Source organism: Nannobrachium achirus (genome assembly GCF_963921795.1).
Source record: "Nannobrachium achirus genome assembly, chromosome: 4".
Lineage (NCBI taxonomy): Eukaryota > Metazoa > Chordata > Actinopteri > Myctophiformes > Myctophidae > Nannobrachium > Nannobrachium achirus.
In genome coordinates, this window is record NC_137813.1 from 120,304 (window position 1) to 144,116 (window position 23,813).

Consider the following 23,813-nt stretch of genomic DNA (forward strand, 5'->3'; position numbering starts at 1 on the left):
GATTTAGACAGATCTGTGTTGTTGTGAGAGTGCATTGTTTGGTAGAGATTTAGATAGATCTGTGAGAGTGCATTGTTTGGTAGTGATTTAGATAGATCTGTGTTGTTGTGAGAGTGCATTGTTTGGTAGAGATTTAGACAGATCTGTGTTGTTGTGAGAGTGCATTGTTTGGTAGAGATTTAGACAGATCTGTGTTGTTGTGAGAGTGCATTGTTTGGTAGAGATTTAGATAGATCTGTGAGAGTGCATTGTTTGGTAGAGATTTAGATAGATCTGTGTTGTTGTGAGAGTGCATTGTTTGGTAGAGATTTAGATAGATCTGTGTTGTTGTGAGAGTGCATTGTTTGGTAGAGATTTAGATAGATCTGTGTTGTTGTGAGAGTGCATTGTTTGGTAGAGATTTAGATAGATCTGTGTTGTTGTGAGAGTGCATTGTTTGGTAGAGATTTAGATAGATCTGTGTTGCTGTGAGAGTGCATTGTTTGGTAGAGATTTAGATAGATATGTGTTGTTGTGAGAGTGCATTGTTTGGTAGAGATTTAGATAGATCTGTGTTGTTGTGAGAGTGCATTGTTTGGTAGAGATTTAGATAGATCTGTGTTGTTGTGAGAGTGCATTGTTTGGTAGAGATTTAGATAGATCTGTGTTGTTGTGAGAGTGCATTGTTTGGTAGAGATTTCGATAGATCTGTGTTGTTGTGAGAGTGCATTGTTTGGTAGAGATTTAGATAGATCTGTGTTGTTGTGAGAGTGCATTTTTTGGTAGAGATTTAGACAGATCTGTGTTGTTGTGAGAGTGCATTCTTTGGTAGAGATTTAGACAGATCTGTGTTGTTGTGAGAGTGCATTGTTTGGTAGAGATTTAGATAGATCTGTGTTGTTGTGAAAGTGCATTGTTTGGTAGAGATTTAGATAGATCTGTGTTGTTGTGAGAGTGCATTGTTTGGTAGAGATTTAGACAGATCTGTGTTGTTGTGAGAGTGCATTGTTTGGTAGAGATTTAGATAGATCTGTGTTGCTGTGAGAGTGCATTGTTTGGTAGAGATTTAGATAGATCTGTGTTGTTGTGAGAGTGCATTGTTTGGTAGAGATTTAGATAGATCTGTGTTGTTGTGAGAGTGCATTGTTTGGTAGAGATTTAGACAGATCTGTGTTGTTGTGAGAGTGCATTGTTTGGTAGAGATTTAGATAGATCTGTGTTAAATGGTAAATGGTGCATTTATATAGTGCTTTTATCCAAAGCGCTTTACAGAGATTGTGCATTACATTCACCCATTCACGCACACATTCATACACCGGTGGCAGAGGAAACCATGCAAGGCACCAACCTGCTCACCAGGAGCAATGTGGGGTTCAGAGTCTTGCCCAAGGACCCTTCGACATTAACTCAGGGGGAGCCCGGATTCGAACTGGGAACCCTTCGTGCTCTAATAACGGTTTCTCTACCCCTGAGCTATGCCGTGTTGTTGTGAGAGTGCATTGTTTGGTAGAGATTTAGACAGATCTGTGTTGTTGTGAGAGTGCATTGTTTGGTAGAGATTTAGACAGATCTGTGTTCATCATATGACCAAAGAGATCATTTGTACAGGTTTAAATACAATCTGAAGGACTAATATGACAAAAGAAGTTTCACATACTGCAGGTCATAACCCTACTAACCCTAACCCTGCTGCAGGTCATAACCCTACTAACCCTGCTGCAGGTCATAACCCTACTAACCCTAACCCTGCTGCTATGAAGGACAGATGAAAAAAAGCAGTATTAAGGGGTTTCCTGTTTGTAAACAAGAAAGGATGCACGTGCATCAGCGGGGTGCACCTAGAGGGCGCTAATACGCGCAGCAGCACCTGGAGGGCGCTAATACGCGTCAAGTTAAGACTATAATAAAAATTGGTCTTCACAAGTTTAATCAAAGTAGATTAAATATGCATTGTTTGTAAAAACTTGTTCACTGATTTAAAATGGTGTTTCAGAGTTGGATTAGTCTTTCATTTAATGTGCCTATAATAAAAATGCTCTAGTCATTGAATGATATCATCCTAATGTTGCAGTCCTCACGTTATTAAGTGTGCCTGCCATGCAATGCAATGGCAAAACACTTATTGTAATCCGCCATACTTAAGTCAGTAAGTCAGAAGTAATGTTCTTGCAAATTTCGGCACGGAATAACTGCCGCACGATTTACACCACCCCCGCAATATATACATCAAAACGTGCGGCTCGGCCGGGAATGGTGTGCTATTACTTTTCTTTCCGATCCGCGGTACCATTGCGACGTAATTCGCAAAAAACGACGCCCAAAAACCCCATTGACTTAGAATGGGGGAGATTTCGGCACGTAATAACTGCCGCACGATTTACGCCACCCCCGCAATATATACATCAAAATGTGCGGCTCGGCCGGGAATGGTGTGCTATTACTTTTCTTTCCGATCCGCGTTACCATGGCAACGTAATTCGCAAAAAACTACGCTCAAAAACCCCCATTGACTTTGAATGGGGGACTCCGAAAAAAAACTAGAAAAGTAAATTTCCAAGAAAAAAGTGTGCCTGCAGCTCGCTAAGTCTGTGCAACCTTGTGTAGCGGTTGGTGTTAGCATTAGCGTTAAATTTTTTAACATTAGCATTTTTTGCATAAGCTTTAACATTATGGTTCTTCATATGACACCACCCACAGCCATTTCGACTAATTAGTGGCGTTTTGGCGCATTTTCGGCCGTTATCACGGGTCGCACTTTAACGACAGTTTTTTCTAGAAAAAATTGTTTTGTGAAAAAAAAAGTTTTTTTTGAGAAAAAAAAAAGTTTTTTGACAAAAAAAGTTTTTTGAGGAAAAAAAATGTTTGAGAAAAAAAAAATTTGAGAAAAAAAAAATTTGAGAAAAAAAATTTTTTTGAGAAAAAAAAAATTGAGAAAAAAACATTTTTGAGAAAAAAAAGTTTGAGAAAAAAAATTTTTGAGAAAAAAAAAATTTAAGAAAAAAAAATTTGAGAAAAAAAAAATTTTTGAGAAAAAAAACATTTTGAGAAAAAATTATTTGAGATTTTTTTTTTTTGAGAAACAAATAAAACTAGAAAAGAAAATTTCTAAGAAATGTTAAGTGTGCCTGCAGCTCGCTAAGTCTGTGCAACCTTGTGTAGCGGTTGGTGTTAGCATTAGCGTTACATTTTTTAACATTACCATTTTTTGCATAAGCTTTAACATTATGGTTCTTCATATGACACCACCCACATGTCTGTACGACAAACGGTTCACGCGATAAAGGGTCACTTCCTGTTTGGTGAGGGGCACTTCCTGTTTGGCGAACTAGGCCCCAATTAAGGTTAAGGACTCGTAATCAAGTCATTTGACGCAACCCGCGCGTCTCTACGACAAACGGTTCACGAGATCAAGGGTCACTTCCTGTTTGGTGAGAGGCACTTCCTGTTTGGCGAAATAGGCCCCAATTAAGGTTAAGGACTCTTAAACTTGTCATTTGACGCAACCCGCGCATCTGTACGACAAACGGTTCACGAGATCAAGGGTCACTTCCTGTTTGGTGAGGGGCACTTCCTGTTTGGCGAAATAGGCCCCAATTAAGGTTAAGGACTCTTAATCAAGTCATTTGATGCCATCCACGCGTCTGTACGACAAACGGTTCACGAGGTAAAGGGTCACTTCCTGTTTGGTGAGGGGCACTTCCTGTTTGGCGAAATAGGCCCCAATTAAGGTTAAGGACTTTTAATCAAGTCATTTGATGCCATCCATGCGTCTGTACGACAAACGGTTCACGAGGTAAAGGGTCACTTCCTGTTTGGTGAGGGGCACTTCCTGTTTGGCGAAATAGGCCCCAATTAAGGTCAAGGACTCTTAATCAAGTCATATGACGCAATATGCGCGTCTGTACGACAAACGGTTCATGAGATGTAGAGGCACTTCCTGTTTGGCGAAGGGCACTTCCTGTTACAGAGGGGGCGGGGCTTAATCAATTACAGCTCATCCCTATTGGCCATCTAAGTACACACAGCAAGTTTCGAGACGGTACCATGCTGCAAACTGGAGATAAAGCTGTTTAAAGCTAAGCCAATAGGAAGATAGGGGCGTGGCTTAAGAGGGGCGGGGCTTAAGTAATAAGTCCCTATTGGCCGTTTAAGTCCAGACACCAAGTTTCAAGACGGTACCATGCTGTGAACTGGAGTAGTGGCTGTTTAAAAGCCAGCCAATAGGAATACAGAGGGGGCGGGGCTTAATCAATTACAGCTCATCCCTATTGGCCGGAAAAAGACCAAAGTTGTGTGTGCATTTTAAAGTTTAAATCACGTTGCTAGGCAAAAGTATGGCAGAGTTATGTGGCGCCAAAGTTTCTGGGTTTTTTTCGGAGTCCCCCATTCTAAGTCAATGGGGTTTTTGGGCGTCGTTTTTTGCGAATTACGTCGCCATGGTAACGCGGATCGGAAAGAAAAGTAATAGCACCCCATTCCCGGCCGAGCCGCACGTTTTGATGTATATATTGCGGGGGTGGTGTAAATCGTGCGGCAGTTATTACGCGCCGAAATTTGCCAGAACATGACTTACTGACTTACTTAAGTATGGCGGATTACAATAAGTGTTTTGCTATTGCATAGCAGGCACACTTAATTATGACACCAGCCGCGAGTCTGTACGACAAACGGTTCATGAGTTATAGAGGCACTTCCTGTTTGGCGAAGGACACTTCCTGTTACAGAGGGGGCGGGGCTTAATCAATTACAGCTCATCCCTATTGGCCGGAAAAAGACCAAAGTTGTGTGTGCATTTTAAAGTTTAAATCACGTTGCTAGGCAAAAGTATGGCAGAGTTATGTGGCGCCAAAGTTTCTGTTTTTTTTTCGGAGTCCCCCATTCTAAGTCAATGGGGTTTTTGGGTGTCGTTTTTTGCGAATTACATCGCAATCGTATCGCGGATCGGAAAGAAAAGTAATAGCACACCATTCCCGGCCGAGCCGCACATTTTGATGTATATATTGCGGGGGTGGCGTAAATTGTGCGGCAGTTATTACGAGCAGAAATTTGCAAGAACATGACTTACTTACTTACTTACTGACTTAAGTATGGCGGATTACAATAAGTGTTTTGCCATTGCATGGCAGGCACACTTAACTAGAAACTTTGGCGCCACATAACTCTACCATACTTTTGCCTCGCAACGTGATTTAAACTTTAAAATGTACACACAACTTTGGTCTTTTTCCAGCCAATAGGGATGAGCTGTAATTGATTAAGCCCCGCCCCCTCTATAACAGGAAGTGCCCTTTGCCAAACAGGAAGTGCCTCTACATCTCATGAACCCGTTTATCGTACAGAGTTGTGGCTGGTATCATATGACTTGATTAAGAGTCCTTAACCTTAATTGACGCTTCCTTCGCCAAACAGGAAGTGCCCTTCACCAAACAGGAAGTGCCTCTATAACTCATGAACCGTTTGTCGTACAGACTCGCGGCTGGTGTCATACATTTTTTTTTTCTCAAAAATATTTTTTTTCTCAAAAAAATTTTTTTCTCAAATTTTTTTTTCTCAAAAAAATGTTTTTCTCAAAAAACTTTTTTTCTCAAAAAATTTTTTTTCTCAAAAAAAATTTTTTTTTCAATTTTTTTTTTCTCAAAAATGTTTTTTTTCTCAAAAAATTTTTTTTTCTCTCAAAAATTTTTTTTTCTCAAAAAACTTTTTTTTTTCTCAAAAAACTTTTTTTTTTCTCAAAAAACTTTTTTTTTCTCACAAAACAAATTTTTCTCAAAAAACTGTCGTTAAAGTGCGACCCGTGATAACGGCCAAAAATGTGCCAAAAGGCCACTAATTAGTCGAAATGGCTGACTTCCTGTTTGGTTTCTGATTGGCTGCTGGCCTTGTGACGTGGGTAGAGCTGCGAGGGCCCGGTCATCGCTGCTTGCAGCTTTAATTCATTAATCGTCCATGACCTTAATTGGGGCCTATTTCGCCAAACAGGAAGTGCCCCTCACCAAACAGGAAGTTACCCTTTACCTCGTGAACCGTTTGTCGTACAGACACGTAGATGGCATCAAATGACTTGATTAAGAGTCCTTAACCTTAATTGGGGCCTATTTCGCCAAACAGGAAGTGCCCCTCACCAAACAGGAAGTGAAGTGATCTTGTGAACCATTTGTCGTACAGATGCGCGGGTTGCGTCAAATGACAAGAATAAGAGTCCTTAACCTTAATTAGGGCCTATTTCGCCAAACAGGAAGTGCCCCTTGCCAAACAGGAAGTGACCCTTTATCTCGTGAACCGTTTGTCGTGCAGACGCGCGGCTGGTGTGAAATGACTTGATTAAGAGTCCTTAACCTTAATTGGGGCCTATTTTGCCAAACAGGAAGTGCCCCTCACCAAACAGGAAGTCACCCTATATCTCATGAATTGTTTGTCGTACAGACGCGTGGGTGTCATCAAATGACTTGATTAAGAGTCCTTAACCTTAATTGGGGCCTATTTCGCCAAACAGGAAGTGCCCCTCACCAAACAGGAAGTGACCCTTTATCTCGTGATCCGTTTGTCGTACAGACATGTGGGTGGTGTCATATGAAGAACCATGATGTTAAAGCTTATGCAAAAAATGCTAATGTTAAAAAATGTAACGCTAATGCTAACACCAACCGCTACAGAAGGTTGCACAGACTTAGCGAGCTGCAGGCACACTTAAAATGTCTTAGAAATGTTCTTTTCTAGTAAACATTTTCCTCTGGTTTGACATCCCTGGCTTATAGGGACAGTGCATACAAAGTTTTACACAGATAGGTAAAGTTATAGGTGAAGACACGACTGTGATAGCACTACTATGACACCATGGCATTTCTTCCTCAATCCTCAATCAACCAATAAATACATACCAACTAATAATAATAATAATAATAATATAAATACATACCAACTATAGACAGGATGACAACGACAAAGTCAAAGATGTTCCATCCCACACTGAAGTAATACTGCCTCAGAGCGATGAGCTTCAGAGAACATTCTGAGGTGAAGACGATGATGAACACCTGTGGTGTAATAATAATAATAATAATGATGAGCTTCAGTGAACATTCTGAGGTGAAGACGATGATGAACACCTGTGGTGTAATAATAATAATGATAAGGGTAACAATAAGTAGTAGTAGTAGTATAATTATCAATATCATTATTATTATTATTATTACCAGGTTGATCCAGTACAGAATCTCTTCCTTTTCGGCTGACTGCTCGTCTGTCTCCACCATCATGGTCACCATGTTGAGACAGATCAACACCATGATGAAGATGTCAAACGCCTGCTGGGTCACAAAGTCAAACACCAAACCCTGGAACTTATTCTGAGAGAGAGAGAGGGGGGGGGGGGGGGGGGGGGGAGAGAGAGAGAGAAAGAGAGACAGACAGACATACAGACAGACAGACAGACAGACAGACAGACAGACAGACAGACAGACAGACAGACAGACAGGTATTGTTACTCCAGCCAGAGATAATCCTTTCATACTGGGGGTTCTATCTCTAAGTAGCAGCTCTTTCATACGGGGGGTTCTATCTCTAAGTAGCAGCTCTTTCATACGGGGGGTTCTATCTCTAAGTAGCAGCTCTTATGCCTTAATTTAAAGGCCTGTCCATACTGTCTCTGACCACCGTACCTTTTGTCGGAAAGGTCCAGTTCAACTACAAAACGATGTCTTGCATCATGCAAGCATAACCCTGAATTAGATTTGGGAAAGCTGCACGTCGGTGGTCGCAGACAGTATAGACTGGTAGTATAAGAACTGCTACTGAAGACAATCAGACAGTATAGACTGGTTCTATAAGAGCTGGTACTGAAGACAATCAGACAGTATAGACTGGTTCTATAAGAACTGGTACTGAAGACAATCAGACAGTATAGACTGGTTCTATAAGAACTGGTACTGAAGACAATCAGACAGTATAGACTGGTTCTATAAGAGCTGCTACTGAAGACAATCAGACAGTATAGACTGGTTCTATAAGAACTGGTACTGAAGACAATCAGACAGTATAGACTGGTTCTATAAGAGCTGGTACTGAAGACAATCAGACAGTATAGACTTGTTCTATAAGAACTGCTACTTAAGACAATCAGACAGTATAGACTGGTTCTATAAGAACTGCTAATGAAGACAATCAGACAGTATAGACTGGTTCTATAAGAACGGCTACTGAAGACAATCAGACAGTATAGACTGGTTCTATAAGAGCTGGTACTGAAGACAATCAGACAGTATAGACTGGTAGTATAAGAACTGGTACTGAAGACAATCAGACAGTATAGACTGGTTCTATAAGAGCTGCTACTGAAGACAATCAGACAGTATAGACTGGTTCTATAAGAGCTGCTACTGAAGACAATCAGACAGTATAGACTGGTAGTATAAGAACTGGTACTGAAGACAATCAGACAGTATAGACTGGTTCTATAAGAGCTGCTAATGAAGACAATCAGACAGTATAGACTGGTTCTATAAGAACTGGTACTGAGGACAATCAGACAGTATAGACTGGTTCTATAAGAACTGGTACTGAAGACAATCAGACAGTATAGACTGGTTCTATAAGAGCTGGTACTGAAGACAATCAGACAGTATAGACTGGTTCTATAAGAGCTGCTACTGAAGACAATCAGACAGTATAGACTGGTTCTATAAGAACTGGTACTGAAGACAATCAGACAGTATAGACTGGTTCTATAAGAGCTGCTAATGAAGACAATCAGACAGTATAGACTGGTTCTATAAGAACTGGTACTGAGGACAATCAGACAGTATAGACTGGTTCTATAAGAACTGGTACTGAAGACAATCAGACAGTATAGACTGTTTCTATAAGAGCTGCTACTGAAGACAATCAGACAGTATAGACTGGTTCTATAAGAGCTGGTACTGAAGACAATCAGACAGTATAGACTGGTTCTATAAGAGCTGCTAATGAAGACAATCAGACAGTATAGACTGGTTCTATAAGAGCTGGTACTGAAGACAATCAGACAGTATAGACTGGTTCTATAAGAGCTGCTACTGAAGACAATCAGACAGTATAGACTGGTTCTATAAGAGCTGGTACTGAAGACAATCAGACAGTATAGACTGGTTCTATAAGAGCTGGTACTGAGGACAATCAGACAGTATAGACTGGTTCTATAAGAGCTGCTAATGAAGACAATCAGACAGTATAGACTGGTTCTATAAGAGCTGCTACTGAAGACAATCAGACAGTATAGACTGGTAGTATAAGAACTGGTACTGAAGACAATCAGACAGTATAGACTGGTTCTATAAGAACTGGTACTGAAGACAATCAGACAGTATAGACTGGTTCTATAAGAGCTGCTACTGAAGACAATCAGACAGTATAGACTGGTTCTATAAGAGCTGCTACTGAAGACAATCAGACAGTATAGACTGGTTCTATAAGAACTGGTACTGAGGACAATCAGACAGTATAGACTGGTTCTATAAGAACTGGTACTGAAGACAATCAGACAGTATAGACTGGTTCTATAAGAGCTGCTACTGAAGACAATCAGACAGTATAGACTGGTTCTATAAGAACTGGTACTGAAGACAATCAGACAGTATAGACCTGTTCTATAAGAACTGCTACTGAAGACAATCAGACAGTATAGACTGGTTCTATAAGAGCTGGTACTGAAGACAATCAGACAGTATAGACTGGTTCTATAAGAGCTGGTACTGAAGACAATCAGACAGTATAGACTGGTTCTATAAGAGCTGGTACTGAAGACAATCAGACAGTATAGACTGGTTCTATAAGAGCTGCTACTGAAGACAATCAGACAGTATAGACTTGTTCTATAAGAACTGCTACTTAAGACAATCAAAATACAACAAGTCTTGTTCTAGGTTTAAGTTTAATTTGATTTGATTTCTGATTGGTTGTCATGTTTTACGTAATGCTGTTGCTGATATGACCTTTGACTTCTGACGAGTCTCATGAGGGTTAGGGTTACATTTGACATTTTCATGTATTTTAACAGATTTATTCACTAACAAGTTTAGTTAGAAATAGGTTTATTTAATAACATGTTTAGTTAGTAACACATTTAGTTGTTACCTCTGGTAACAAGTTTAGTTAGTAACACATTTAGTTGTTACCTCCGGTCGTGGGACAGGTTTCTGAGGTTTTTTGGACCCAAGCTTCTTCATGGCGTTGTAATATTTCTTCTGCTCTTCTGTCATGAAAATATCTTTACCTCCCAAGTAAAAACACATGGAGTTGTTAATTTACACAGTAGATCAACAAATAAACACACAACAAGCTAACCTGCTAACCTGCTAACTGGTTAACCAGTAAGACTCCCTAATCGGGAGATAAGCGACCGTTGGTCGCTTATCTCCACAAATAGGCCAAAAGTTTGTTTTACCAATTATTACACTCTATGTGAACATTTACATCAACAAATCCCAAGTACTATGCAGAACGACCCATTTCAAGTTTTTAATGTACAACAATATTTAGAAAATAGGTCTACAAGCTGACAGTCCTCGTCCCTTATATTCCCATAGGTTATATGGAGATCTCAGTGTTTGTCAGTCCTTGTTCATTTATGCCCATATATGGACATCTCTATATCTACTGTAACAGTCCTTGTCCCTTTATGCCCATATATGGAGATCTCTTAACTGTAAGTCCTTGTCCCTTTTATGCCCATATATGGATATTCCTGATGTCATCAGTATATGAACATATATGGGCTTTCTGATATGCCCATATATGGAGATCTCTTAACTGTAAGCCCTTGTCCCTTTTATGCCCATATATGGATATCCCTGATGTCATCCGTATATGCCCATATATGGGCTTTCTAATATGCCCATATATGGAGATCTCTGTATCTCCATATATGGGTATAAAAGGATACTTCAGGTCTGACATCAGGTTTGTTTATATTGGGTTGCTAGGTTTGACATCACAAACTCTATGGGCCATCTGACCTAGAAATCTATATTTGGGCATAGATGACTCATCGTGACCTCATCACACGTCGACCGCACGTGTGACGTGCGGTCGACCGCACGTGTGACCGACGGACGGCCGGTGGAGGTTTTCATACTAAACTGCGACCTTACGGTCGCAATTAACTTAATTGGATTAACGTCCAATAGGCCAATGAGTGACAATAGGGTTAGGATTACGGAGCATGTCACTGTATAATTAAAGGCACCACTAAGTAGGTGTTAACTAAGTAGTTGCTAACATATCTTAAGTAGTTCACTTGTCGTAGTTCACTTATCTTAAGTGCACTTATCTTAAGTAGTTGTTAACTTATCTTGGATTTCTGCTGGTTAAAGTTGTCGATGATGACTCCGATGAAGAGGTTGAGAGTAAAGAAGGAACCAAAGATAATGAAGATGACGAAGTAAATGTACATGTAGAGATTCTCTTCGTACATCGGCTGCTGTTCCACCTAAATAAACCATAGGTCTCAGGTCAGGTCAGGTAGGTTATAGTGTATACATGATAAATAAACCATAGGTCTCAGGTTAGGTCAGGTAGGTTATAATGTATACATGATAAATAAACCATAGGTCTTAGGTCAGGTCAGGTAGGTTATAGTATATACATGATAAATAAACCATAGGTCTTAGGTCAGGTAGGTTATAGTGTATACATGATAAATAAACCATAGGTCTTAGGTCAGGTAGGTTATAGTGTAAACCATGCTACTCCACCCACACTCCTAGATAAACCATGCTACTCCACCCTCACTCCTAGATAAACCATGATCTCCACCCACACTCCTAGATAAACCATGATACTCCACCCTCACTCCTAGATAAACCATAATACTCCACCCTCACTCCTAGATAAACCATGATCTCCACCCACACTCCTAGATAAACCATGATACGAAACCATGATACTCCACCCACACTCCTAGATAAACCATGCTACTCCACCCCCACACTCCTAGATAAACCATGCTACTCCACCCTCACTCCTAGATAAACCATGCTACTCCACCCACACTCCTAGATAAACCATGCTACTCCACCCCCACACTCCTAGATAAACCATGCTACTCCACCCCCACACTCCTAGATAAACCATGATACTCCACCCTCACTCCTAGATGAACCACGCTACTCCACCCACACTCCTAGATAAACCATGCTACTCCACCCTCACTCCTAGATAAACCATGCTACTCCACCCACACTCCTAGATAAACCATGCTACTCCACCCTCACTCCTAGATAAACCATGCTACTCCACCCTCACTCCTAGATAAACCATGCTACTCCACCCTCACTCCTGGATAAACCATGCTACTCCACCCACACTCCTAGATAAACCATGATACTCCACCCACACTCCTAGATAAACCATGATACTCCACCCACACTCCTAGATAAACCATGCTACTCCACCCACACTCCTAGATAAACCATGCTACTCCACCCACACTCCTAGATAAACCATGCTACTCCACCCACACTCCTAGATAAACCATGCTACTCCACCCACACTCCTAGATAAACCATGCTACTCCACCCACACTCCTAGATAAACCATGCTACTCCACCCACACTCCTAGATAAACCTTGCTACTCCACCCACACTCCTAGATAAACCATGCTACTCCACCTTCACTCCTAGATAAACCATGCTACTCCACCCTCACTCCTAGATAAACCATGCTACTCCACCCTCACTCCTAGATAAACCATGCTACTCCACCCACACTCCTAGATAAACCATGATACTCCACCCTAACTACTAGATAAACCATGGTACTCCACCCTCACTCCTAGATAAACCCTAACCATAAGGGTTAGGGTTAGGGTTAAGGGGAATGGGTTCCCTGTATTTTGTTAAGATATACCTTATATAATTAGTTTATTTATATAAACGTATTTGTGGGGAAATCTCCATTAACTTCAAACAATGATTTAACTCTTCACAAAAATTGAGATGACTGACATCATAGATGTCTGACATCATAGACCACAGACTGACACGGTATATCCATATATGGGCTTACAGTATATAAGGGCCATGAGAGGGGCCGTCTATGCCCGTAGCTTAGCATATGCCAGATGGGCATAGATGGGCATATACGGGCATATGTCCATAGATGGGCATATACGGGCATATGTCCATAGATGGGCATATACGGGCATATGTCCATAGATGGGCATATACGGGCATATGTCCATAGATGGGCATATACGGGCATATGTCCATAGATGGGCATATACGGGCATATGTCCATAGATGGGCATATACGGGCATATGTCCATAGATGGGCATATACGGGCATATGTCCAGTAAGCTTGAGGATTGGTGGATTGATGAGCTTGACATGACATCAGACTATCAGTGATTGGTCAGGTTTTACTTACCAAACCTCTAGTAATGATAATAATAATAATTATTAATATTATTAATAATGTAGCGTGACCGCAAGGCAACAACCCGGAGGCGAACCCGGGCCACTACTTAAGAGGGCGCGTACGTTAACCAGTCAGCCAAAGAGCTGAGCTCGTTGGCGAGTGGCCAACTCGCTACCCCGTAGCCTACAATAATAATATGACTAACCTCTAGAGTCCACTGCTCCGTACATAACCTCTAGTAATGATAACAATAATCATTATGGGTAATAATAATTATTAATATTATTAATAATATGACTAACCTCTAGAGTCCACTGCTCCGTACATAACCTCTAGTAATGATAACAATAATCATTATTAATAATAATTATTATTAATAATATTAATAATATGACTAACCTCTCTAGAATCCACTGCTCCATACATAACCTCTAGTAATGATAATAATTATCATTATTAATAATATTATTAATAATATGACTAACCTCTAGAGTCCACTGCTCCGTACATAACCTCTAGTAATGATAATAATAATCATTATTAATAATAATAATTATTACCCCTATCGTTAAATCGGTCCACGAAGCCGAGGTCCTAGGGCTGGTGTACACGACAAATTTCCAAACCCCGCTGTGTGTTCCCTGGGGGCGTGAAAAATAAGGGGGTGGGCTCTACATGTCCTCTGGGACCCCATCTACGTATGGACACCACTTGTTCGCCCATCCGTCTTACGGATGCTTTTTTATTCCATTTTATTTGTTTTAGGGTCCTATCTTGCAGTTCAAGCCTATTTCCACAGGGTGGCAGGCTACTTTCCCAACCTACTGGAGGTGAACATGCAGGGGCGTCAATTGGGTATGGCAAGCTATGGCAGCTGCCATACCTTGGCTACAGGGGGGAAATAATTAAATGTACTTTTCATCGTGCCTGTTGCTAAGGTATGGCAACATGATTGGTGTCTTGCAAGACACCAGTCATGTTGCCATACCTTAGCCTTTCCTGAACTGACGCCGCTGTGAACATGTGTACACAGCCAGCATATTACTCAATGCCAAACTTTGCACACACACTCCTTGCCTGCCAATCCACAACCTCCACCCCTCCAGGGACCCCCAGGGCTTATCTCCCGATTAGGACACTTTCCAGCATAGTGACATGCAGAACAAACTGTCCATATAGTATGGTTTACATAAAAGTCAGTTGTCTTTCACACACACACACACACACACACACACACACACACACACACACACACACACACACACACACACACACACACACACACATATATATATATATATATACACATATATATATATATATATATATATATATATATATATATATATATTTCATTTATTTATTTCATAAATATTTTTCATCACAATTGGGTTTGTGGGGAGCCATCCCTGCTTCAAGCTGTCACAGCACGGCACCAACACTTCAAACTAGTTAAAAACCCAATACAGCAGATCTACAAGCACCTCACAGATCTACAAGCACCTCGCACATGCCAGGGACAGAGTAGGTTGGCCTGCATAAGCCTTGCTGTCAACACACTATACTACACCACTCAGGCCACCAAGCCAGGTGTGGTCAATTAGTGCCTTCTTTTGATCAGTGGCTTCTGCTTGATGAGTGGCACCAGTCTGTCTTTGTTCCCTGGTCAGTCAAGTTCACTGGGAGAGAATGTTTCAGATCAGTGCAAGTGTATTTGTTTTCCATTTGGACTTACTGTGTTTTGTTGGTACAGTATGCGTGCGACTAACTAATATTTCTGATAATTCCAATTTGTTTGTTGTTTAATTAGCCGGATTGTGAATGCCCTGCATTTTTCTTTCATCTTTAGAACCACACGTGTGTAACAAAACAGAGTGGTGATCATTTGGTGTGGGTGAAGAGAAGAAAAACATTTCATTAAAGGAGTAGTTCACCCCCAAAGTGACTTTTTTTCTATTGAACTCAAGTCTCCATGGCGTGAGTAATACATTGAAAAAATAAGTCATTTTGGGGGTGAACTACTCCTTGAATGTCAGTTTTGTGGTGTTTTGACTGGACACCCTGAACATATTGCCAGATAGATAGACAGACAGACAGACAGACAGACAGACAGACAGACAGACAGACAGAGAATTGTAGGCCTTGCATTTATTTGACTTGGTTCCAACAGATGGCGAAAATAGCTAATCTTCAAGCTCACAATGCCTCACTGTTTGGACAAAGAGTTGAGGCGTTACATTTTGTAAAACACGGCCTTGTGAAAATAGCAGATCTACATGCTCACAACACCTCACAACGCAGGGCGGCGTGAGCATGTAGATCTGATATTTTCACAATTTCTGCCCCTAATATTTAATTTATCATTTTAAAAGTATTAAAAAGTCCTTAAATTGTCTCTTTAGAAATGTGCAGATAGCCTCTGTATACTGTTGAGTGGAAAAACAATGTTTCACATTAAGCTAAACATTTGGGACCACCCAAGATCATTTGGAGACCCCTCTAGGGGTCCCATAGTTGAACCACTGACTTATAAGGGGAGTATGGAGACCCCTCTAGGGGTCCCATAGTTGAACCACTGACTTATAAGGGGAGTATATGAGGCTGGATCCGTCTGGAACACTGCACTAGGCTCTCGCCAGCTCTGTAGCTCTCCACACTTGAACAGTTGTGTCCTTAAATTCAATTATAATAATTAACCCCTGTATATACGGGCAATAGTTTTACATGACTTTGTGTACACAGCCAATAGTTTTACATGAACATGTCTAGGCTTTAGTACTGTACTGCCTCGTATAGCCCAACAGAGCCCAGCACAGAACAGCACAGCCCACCAGAGCCCAATACAGCCCCCCAGAGCCCAACAGAGTCCAGCAAACCTAAGTCCAGCCCAGCCGAGTAGGAGTATAGACCGGGGAAAGGGGGTAGTTAGATGACTCCACCAGGCCATTACTGTCCAGATCTGGCTTGAATAGGCCAGACTAGGGTAGACAGGACTGCACCAGACAACACCAGGCTGCTCCAGCCTGGTGGGACACTCAGAGACTTTGTAAACGCCTGTGTACATTTCCCATAGATTCTATGGGACTTGAACACTTGCTCCTGCCCTTCGTGTACACAATCTGTGCCGTGTCCCCTCAGAGGGACATTGTGGGCCCCCCGACCTCACTTTGAGAACCGGCCATGGACCACTTGATAAGCCCACAGTGTCCCTCTGAGGGTCCCCCGACCTCACTTTGAGAACCGACCATGGACCACTTGATAAGCCCACAGTGTCCCTCTGAGGGTTCATGTAAAACTACTGGTGACTTTGTACACGCCTGTGTACATTTCCCATAGATTCTATGGGACTTGAACACTTGCTCCTGCCCTTCGTGTACACGGTCTGTGCCGTGTCCCCTCAGAGGGACACTGTGGGCCCCCGACCTCACTTTGAGAACCGACCATGGACCACTTGATAAGCCCACAGTGTCCCTCTGAGGGTCCCCCGACCTCACTTTGAGGACCGACCATGGACCACTTGATAAGCCCACAGTGTCCCTCTGAGGGTCCCCGACCTCACTTTGAGAACCGACCATGGACCACTTGATAAGCCCACAGTGTCCCTCTGAGGGTTCATGTAAAACTACTGGTGACTTTGTACATGCCTGTGTACATTTCCCATAGATTCTATGGGACTTGAACACTTGCTCCTGCCCTTCGTGTACACGGTCTGTGCCGTGTCCCCTCAGAGGGACACTGTGGGCCCCCCGACCTCACTTTGAGAACCGGCCATGGACCACTTGATAAGCCCACAGTGTCCCTCTGAGGGTTCATGTAAAACTTAAAACTAATGCCCGTGTACACAGTGGTTAATCGCATGTGCAAGGATCTACAGAGCTGGCTGGAGCAGCCTGGTGGAGTCTGGTGCAGTCCTGTCTACCCTGGTCTGGCCTATTCAAGCCAGATCTGGACAGTAATGGCCTGGTGGAGTCATCTAACTACCCCCTTTCCCCGGTCTATACTCCTACTCGGCAGGACTGGGCTGGACTTAGGTTTGCTGGACTCTGTTGGGCTCTGGGGGGCTGTATTGGGCTCTGGTGGGCTGTGCTGTTCTGTGCTGGGCTCTGTTGGGCTATACGAGGCAGTACAGTACTAAAGCCTAGACATGTTCATGTAAAACTATTGGCCGTGTACACAAAGTCATGTAAAACTATTGCCTGTGTACACAGTGGCTTTTTCCTTGACCTTTCGAGTTAGGAGTGTCGTAGAGACACGAGACCGGGTTTGTTGGATTCAGCGTCAAAAAGTAAGTCAGAATAAGTGTCTTTTATCCGAAAGAATGTGTAATCGTGTTGGTGGCGTGCAAATTTCGTGTCTTTTTCGCAATCATAAAGGGTTCAAAGTGTCGGAGAGACACGAAACCCATTCCATCGGATCAGGCATCCTTCAAATATGAAAAGTGTTTCCTGCGTAAAACAAACAGATTTTTTTAGATTTTTTTATTGATTTTAAGGACAAAAATCCGGGTTTCGGTGTCTTTTTCGCAATCGTAAAGGGTCATGAGAACCTAAGTCCAGCCCAGCCGAGTAGGAGTATAGACCGGGGAAAGGGGGTAGTTAGATGACTCCACCAGGCCATTACTGTCCAGATCTGGCTTGAATAGGCCAGACTAGTGTAGACAGGACTGCACCAGACAACACCAGGCTGCTCCAGCCTGGTGGGACACTCAGAGACTTTGTAAACGCCTGTGTACATTTCCCATAGATTCTATGGGACTTGAACACTTGCTCCTGCCCTTCGTGTACACAATCTGTGCCGTGTCCCCTCAGAGGGACATTGTGGGCCCCCCGACCTCACTTTGAGAACCGGCCATGGACCAGATCGGGCATGCTTCAAATATGAAACGTGTGTCCTGCCTGAAACAAAACATATTTTTTTGATTTTTTTATTCATTTTAAGGACAAAGGGCCTGTTTTGACGCCTAAAACGACCCTTTTCCTTGACATTTCGAGTTAGGAGTGCCGTGTACACAGGATCTACAGAGCTGGCTGGAGCATGGAGCAGCCTGGTGGAGTCTGGTGCAGTCATCTAACTACCCCCCTTCCCTGGTCTATACTCCTATTGGGCAGGACTGGGCTGGACTTAGGTTTGCTGGAGTCTATTGGGCTCTGGTAGGCTGTATTGGGCTCTGGTGGGCCGTGTTGTGCTGTGATGGGCTCTGTTGGGCTACACGAGACAGTACAGTACTAAAGCCTGAACATGTTCATGTAAAACTATTGGCTGTGTACACAAAGTCATGTGAAACTATTGCCCGTATATACAGGGGTTAATTATTATAATTGAATTTAAGGACACAACTGTTCAAGTGTGGAGAGCTACAGAGCTGGCGAGAGCCTAGTGCAGTGTTCCAGACGGATCCAGCCTCATATACTCCCCTTATAAGTCAGTGGTTCAACTATGGGACCCCTAGAGGGGTCTCCATACTCCCCTTATAAGTCAGTGGTTCAACTATGGGACCCCTAGAGGGGTCTCCAAATGATCTTGGGTGGTCCCAAATGTTTAGCTTAATGTGAAACATTGTTTTTCCACTCAACAGTATACAGAGGCTATCTGCACATTTCTAAAGAGACAATTTAAGGACTTTTTAATACTTTTAAAATGATAAATTAAATATTAGGGGCAGAAATTGTGAAAATATCAGATCTACATGCTCACGCCGCCCTGCGTTGTGAGGTGTTGTGAGCATGTAGATCTGCTATTTTCACAAGGCCGTGTTTTACAAAATGTAACGCCTCAACTCTTTGTCCAAACAGTGAGGCATTGTGAGCTTGAAGATTAGCTATTTTCGCCATCTGTTGGAACCAAGTCAAATAAATGCAAGGCCTACAATTCTCTGTCTGTCTGTCTGTCTGTCTGTCTGTCTATCTGGCAATATCCTCAGGGTGTCCAGTCAAAACACCACAAAACTGACATTCAAGGAGTAGTTCACCCCCAAAATGACTTATTTTTTCAATGTATTACTCACGCCATGGAGACTTGAGTTCAATAGAAAAAAAGTCACTTTGGGGGTGAACAACTCCTTTAATGAAATGTTTTTCTTCTCTTCACCCACACCAAATGATCACCACTCTGTTTTGTTACACACGTGTGGTTCTAAAGATGAAAGAAAAATGCAGGGCATTCACAATCCGGCTAATTAAACAACAAACAAATTGGAATTATCAGAAATATTAGTTAGTCGCACGCATACTGTACCAACAAAACACAGTAAGTCCAAATGGAAAACAAATACACTTGCACTGATCTGAAACATTCTCTCCCAGTGAACTTGACTGACCAGGGAACAAAGACAGACTGGTGCCACTCATCAAGCAGAAGCCACTGATCAAAAGAAGGCACTAATTGACCACACCTGGCTTGGTGGCCTGAGTGGTGTAGTATAGTGTGTTGACAGCAAGGCTTATACAGGCCAACCTACTCTGTCCCTGGCATGTGCGAGGTGCTTGTAGATCTGTGAGGTGCTTGTAGATCTGCTGTATTGGGTTTTTTAACTAGTTTGAAGTGTTGGTGCCATGCTGTGACAGCTTGAAGCAGGGATGGCTCCCCACAAACCCAATTGTGATGAAAAATATTTATGAAATAAATAAATGAAATATATATATATATATATATATATATATATATATATATATATATATATATATATATATATATATGTGTGTGTGTGTGTGTGTGTGTGTGTGTGTGTGTGTGTGTGTGTGTGTGTGTGTGTGTGTGTGTGTGTGTGTGAAAGACAACTGACTTTTATGTAAACCATACTATATGGACAGTTTGTTCTGCATGTCACTATGCTGGAAAGTGTCCTAATCGGGAGATAAGCCCTGGGGGTCCCTGGAGGGGTGGAGGTTGTGGATTGGCAGGCAAGGAGTGTGTGTGCAAAGTTTGGCATTGAGTAATATGCTGGCTGTGTACACATGTTCACAGCTGCGTCAGTTCAGGAAAGGCTAAGGTATGGCAACATGACTGGTGTCTTGCAAGACACCAATCATGTTGCCATACCTTAGCAACAGGCACGATGAAAAGTACATTTAATTATTTCCCCCCTGTAGCCAAGGTATGGATAAGCCCACAGTGTCCCTCTGAGGGTCCCCCGACCTCACTTTGAGAACCACCACGGACCACTTGATAAGCCCACAGTGTCCCTCTGAGGGTTCATGTAAAACTACTGGTCGTGGACACCACCTAGGGCCTGTGTACATATGGCTCTCTGCTGCCCCCCAGTAAGAAACTATAGACGGCACAGACCGTGTACACGAAGGGCAGGAGCAAGTGGTCAAGTCCCATAGAATCTATGGGAAATGTACGAAGTCGTGTACAAAGTCACCGGTTGGTCCACGAGCCATAGTTTTTTCCATTGTAGCTCCCTACAGTGTACACGAATATGATTCTTCATATTATTAATAATATGACTAACCTCTCTGGAGTCCACTGCTCCATACATAATGTCCATCCATCCTTTAAATGTTGCCTGAAAAAAGAAAACGGTACAAAACAATACGGATTACATTTATGTGTGTTATATTGTGTTATAAATCGTATATATTGTGTGTATGTGTCGTACACACAATATAATGAGATACCTGTAATGACAGGTATCCCATTCCCACATTGTCATAGGGTTAGGGTCAGTGTACATTAGTATAGTGTACTACAGGGTTCCCCAATAGGCGGCCCGTGGGCCATTTGCGGCCCGCGGGGGGCTACTGTCTGGCCCCCACCAACCCCAGTAATAATGGTGGTATAGTGTAGTAGGGTTATATTAGTAGTATACTATATTTATACTTACTATCTGCAGTAATGACAGGTATCCCATGCCTACGTTTTGTCATAGGGTCATAGTGTACTATATAGTGTAGTAGGGTCAGTGTATATTAGTATAGTGTACTATGTAGGGTAGTAGGGTTATATTAGTAAAGTATACTATGTCATATACTTACTATCTGCAGTAATGACAGGTAACCCATGCCTACATTGTCATAGGGTCATAGTGTACTATATAGTGTAGTAGGGTCAGTGTATATTAGTATAGTGTACTATATAGTGTAGTAAGGTTATATTAGTAGTATACTATATTTATACTTACTATCTGCAGTAATGACAGGTATCCCATGCCTACGTTGTCATAGGGTCATAGTGTACTATGTAGTGTAGTAGGGTCAGTGTATATTAGTATTGTACTATATAGTGTAGTAGGGTTATATTAGTATAGTGTACTATATAGTGTAGTAGGGTCAGTGTATATTAGTATAGTGTACTATATAGTGTAGTAGGGTTATATTAGTATGGTGTACTATATAGTGTAGTAGGGTTATATTAGTATGGTGTACTATATAGTGTAGTAGGGTTGGTGTATATTAGTATAGTGTACTATATAGTGTAGTAGGGTCAGTGTATATTGGTATAGTGTACTATATAGTGTAGTAGGGTCAGTGTATATTAGTATAGTGTACTATATAGTGTAGTAGGGTCAGTGTATATTAGTATAGTGTACTATATAGTGTAGTAGGGTCAGTGTATATTAGTATAGTGTACTATATAGTGTAGTAGGGTCAGTGTATATTAGTATAGTGTATAGTGTAGTGTAGTGTAGTGTATAGTGTATAGTGTACTATATAGTGTAGTAGGGTTATATTAGTAGTATATTAGTATATTAGTAGTATACTATGTCATATACTTACTATCTGCAGTAATGACAGGTATCCCATGCCTACGTTGTCATAGAGTCATAGTGTACTATGTAGTGTAGTAGGGTCAGTGTATATTAGTAGTGTACTATATAGTGTAGTAGGGTTATATTAGTAGTATATTAGTATATTAGTAGTATACTATGTCATATACTTACTATCTGCAGTAATAATAATAAATAATAATACATTTTATTTGAAGGCGCCTTTCAAAACACCCAAGGTCGCCGTACAGTTTAAAAACAGTCATTAAAAACAGGCAAGGAAAACATACATCAACATGTTAAATTACAGAATACACAATATATCAAAACACAGATAAAATACAGCATAGCAAGAATCAATAGTAGGAGATGAGTGAGGTTATGTAAGCAGATAAAAGGGGTGACGTGGGTATGTTAAAGTGAGTAGGCCAGTTTGAACAGGTGAGTTTTGAGTTGAGATTTGAAAATGGATATGGAGTCAGACTGTCGGATATGAGGGGGTAATGAGTTCCAGAGTCTAGGTGCAGTACAGCTAAAAGCCCTGGCGCCCATGATGCCGATGCGGGCACTGTCAGGGGGCACTGTCAAGAGTCCAGCTGAGGAGGAACGGAGGGAACGGGAGGGGACATAACCCTGGAGAAGGTCAGAGAGGTAGGTGGGGGCGAGGTTATGGAGGGCTTTGTAAGTGAGGAGGAGGTTTTTGTAGTCAATACGGTAGGGAATGGGGAGCCAGTGGAGTTGGATGAGGATGGGAGTAATGTGGGCGGATAGTTTGGTACGGGTGATGATCCGTGCAGCTGAAAAAGTAATGACAGGTATCCCATGCCTACGTTGTCATAGGGTCATAGTGTACTATGTAGTGTAGTAGGGTCAGTGTATATTAGTAGTGTACTAGTTGCGACCATCAGGTCGCAGTTTAGTATCAAAAATTCCACCGGCCGTCCGTCCGTCCGTCCGTCCGTCGGTCACACGTCACACCTTTGCCCTGCTCATATCTCCGCATCAGTATGACATCACACTGCTGACATCAGTATGACATCACACCGTACACAAATGACCCTTATATAAGACCGGCATTATCTACCGACAGATTAGTAACAAGATGTCAAAATCGTTGAAGGTTGAATCTCCAGATATGGAGATAACCAACACATCCCTCCATATATGGAGATAACCGACGAATCTCACTAAGTCTGACCTCACAAGCCCCATATTTGGACACGATGGAGGTTTTGAAGTTATATGTTGTTCGTGTCCAAATATGGGGCTTGTGAGGTCAGACTTAGTGAGATTCGTCGGTTATCTCCATATATGGAGGGAGAACCAGCTTATGAGCCGATGAGTTGTGTCAGAGTCGAGATCCTGCTTGCATCTAATCTGTCGGTAGATAATGCCGGTCTTATATAAGGGTCATTTGTGTACGGTGTGATGTCATACTGATGTCAGCAGTGTGATGTCATACTGATGTCAGCAGCTATGTCTCTATATATGGAGTTATATGTTGTTCGTGTCCAAATGTGGGGCTTGTGAGGTCAGACTTAGTGAGATTCGTCGGTTATCTCCATATATGGAGGGATGTGTTGGTTATCTCCATATCTGGAGATTCAACCTTCAACGATTTTGACATCTTGTTACTAATCTGTCGGTAGATAATGCCGGTCTTATATAAGGGTCATTTGTGTACGGTGTGATGTCATACTGATGTCAGCAGTGTGATGTCATACTGATGCGGAGAT

General features: G+C 41.9%; 1 protein-coding gene across 1 annotated transcript in view; it reads right to left on the reverse strand.

The window, feature by feature from the left end:
* The window catches only part of scn4ab (sodium channel, voltage-gated, type IV, alpha, b), a gene marked incomplete at both ends in the record, with an annotated part of 89,588 nt that overhangs the window by 12,782 nt on the left and 52,993 nt on the right, over positions 1–23,813 (reverse strand). Inside the window, 5 exons of the mRNA XM_080724822.1 lie at positions 6,896–7,013; positions 7,173–7,325; positions 10,128–10,232; positions 11,303–11,440; positions 20,824–20,877. Coding sequence (XP_080580948.1) covers positions 6,896–7,013; positions 7,173–7,325; positions 10,128–10,232; positions 11,303–11,440; positions 20,824–20,877 — 568 coding nt within the window. The remainder of the gene's footprint in view (positions 1–6,895; positions 7,014–7,172; positions 7,326–10,127; positions 10,233–11,302; positions 11,441–20,823; positions 20,878–23,813) is intronic.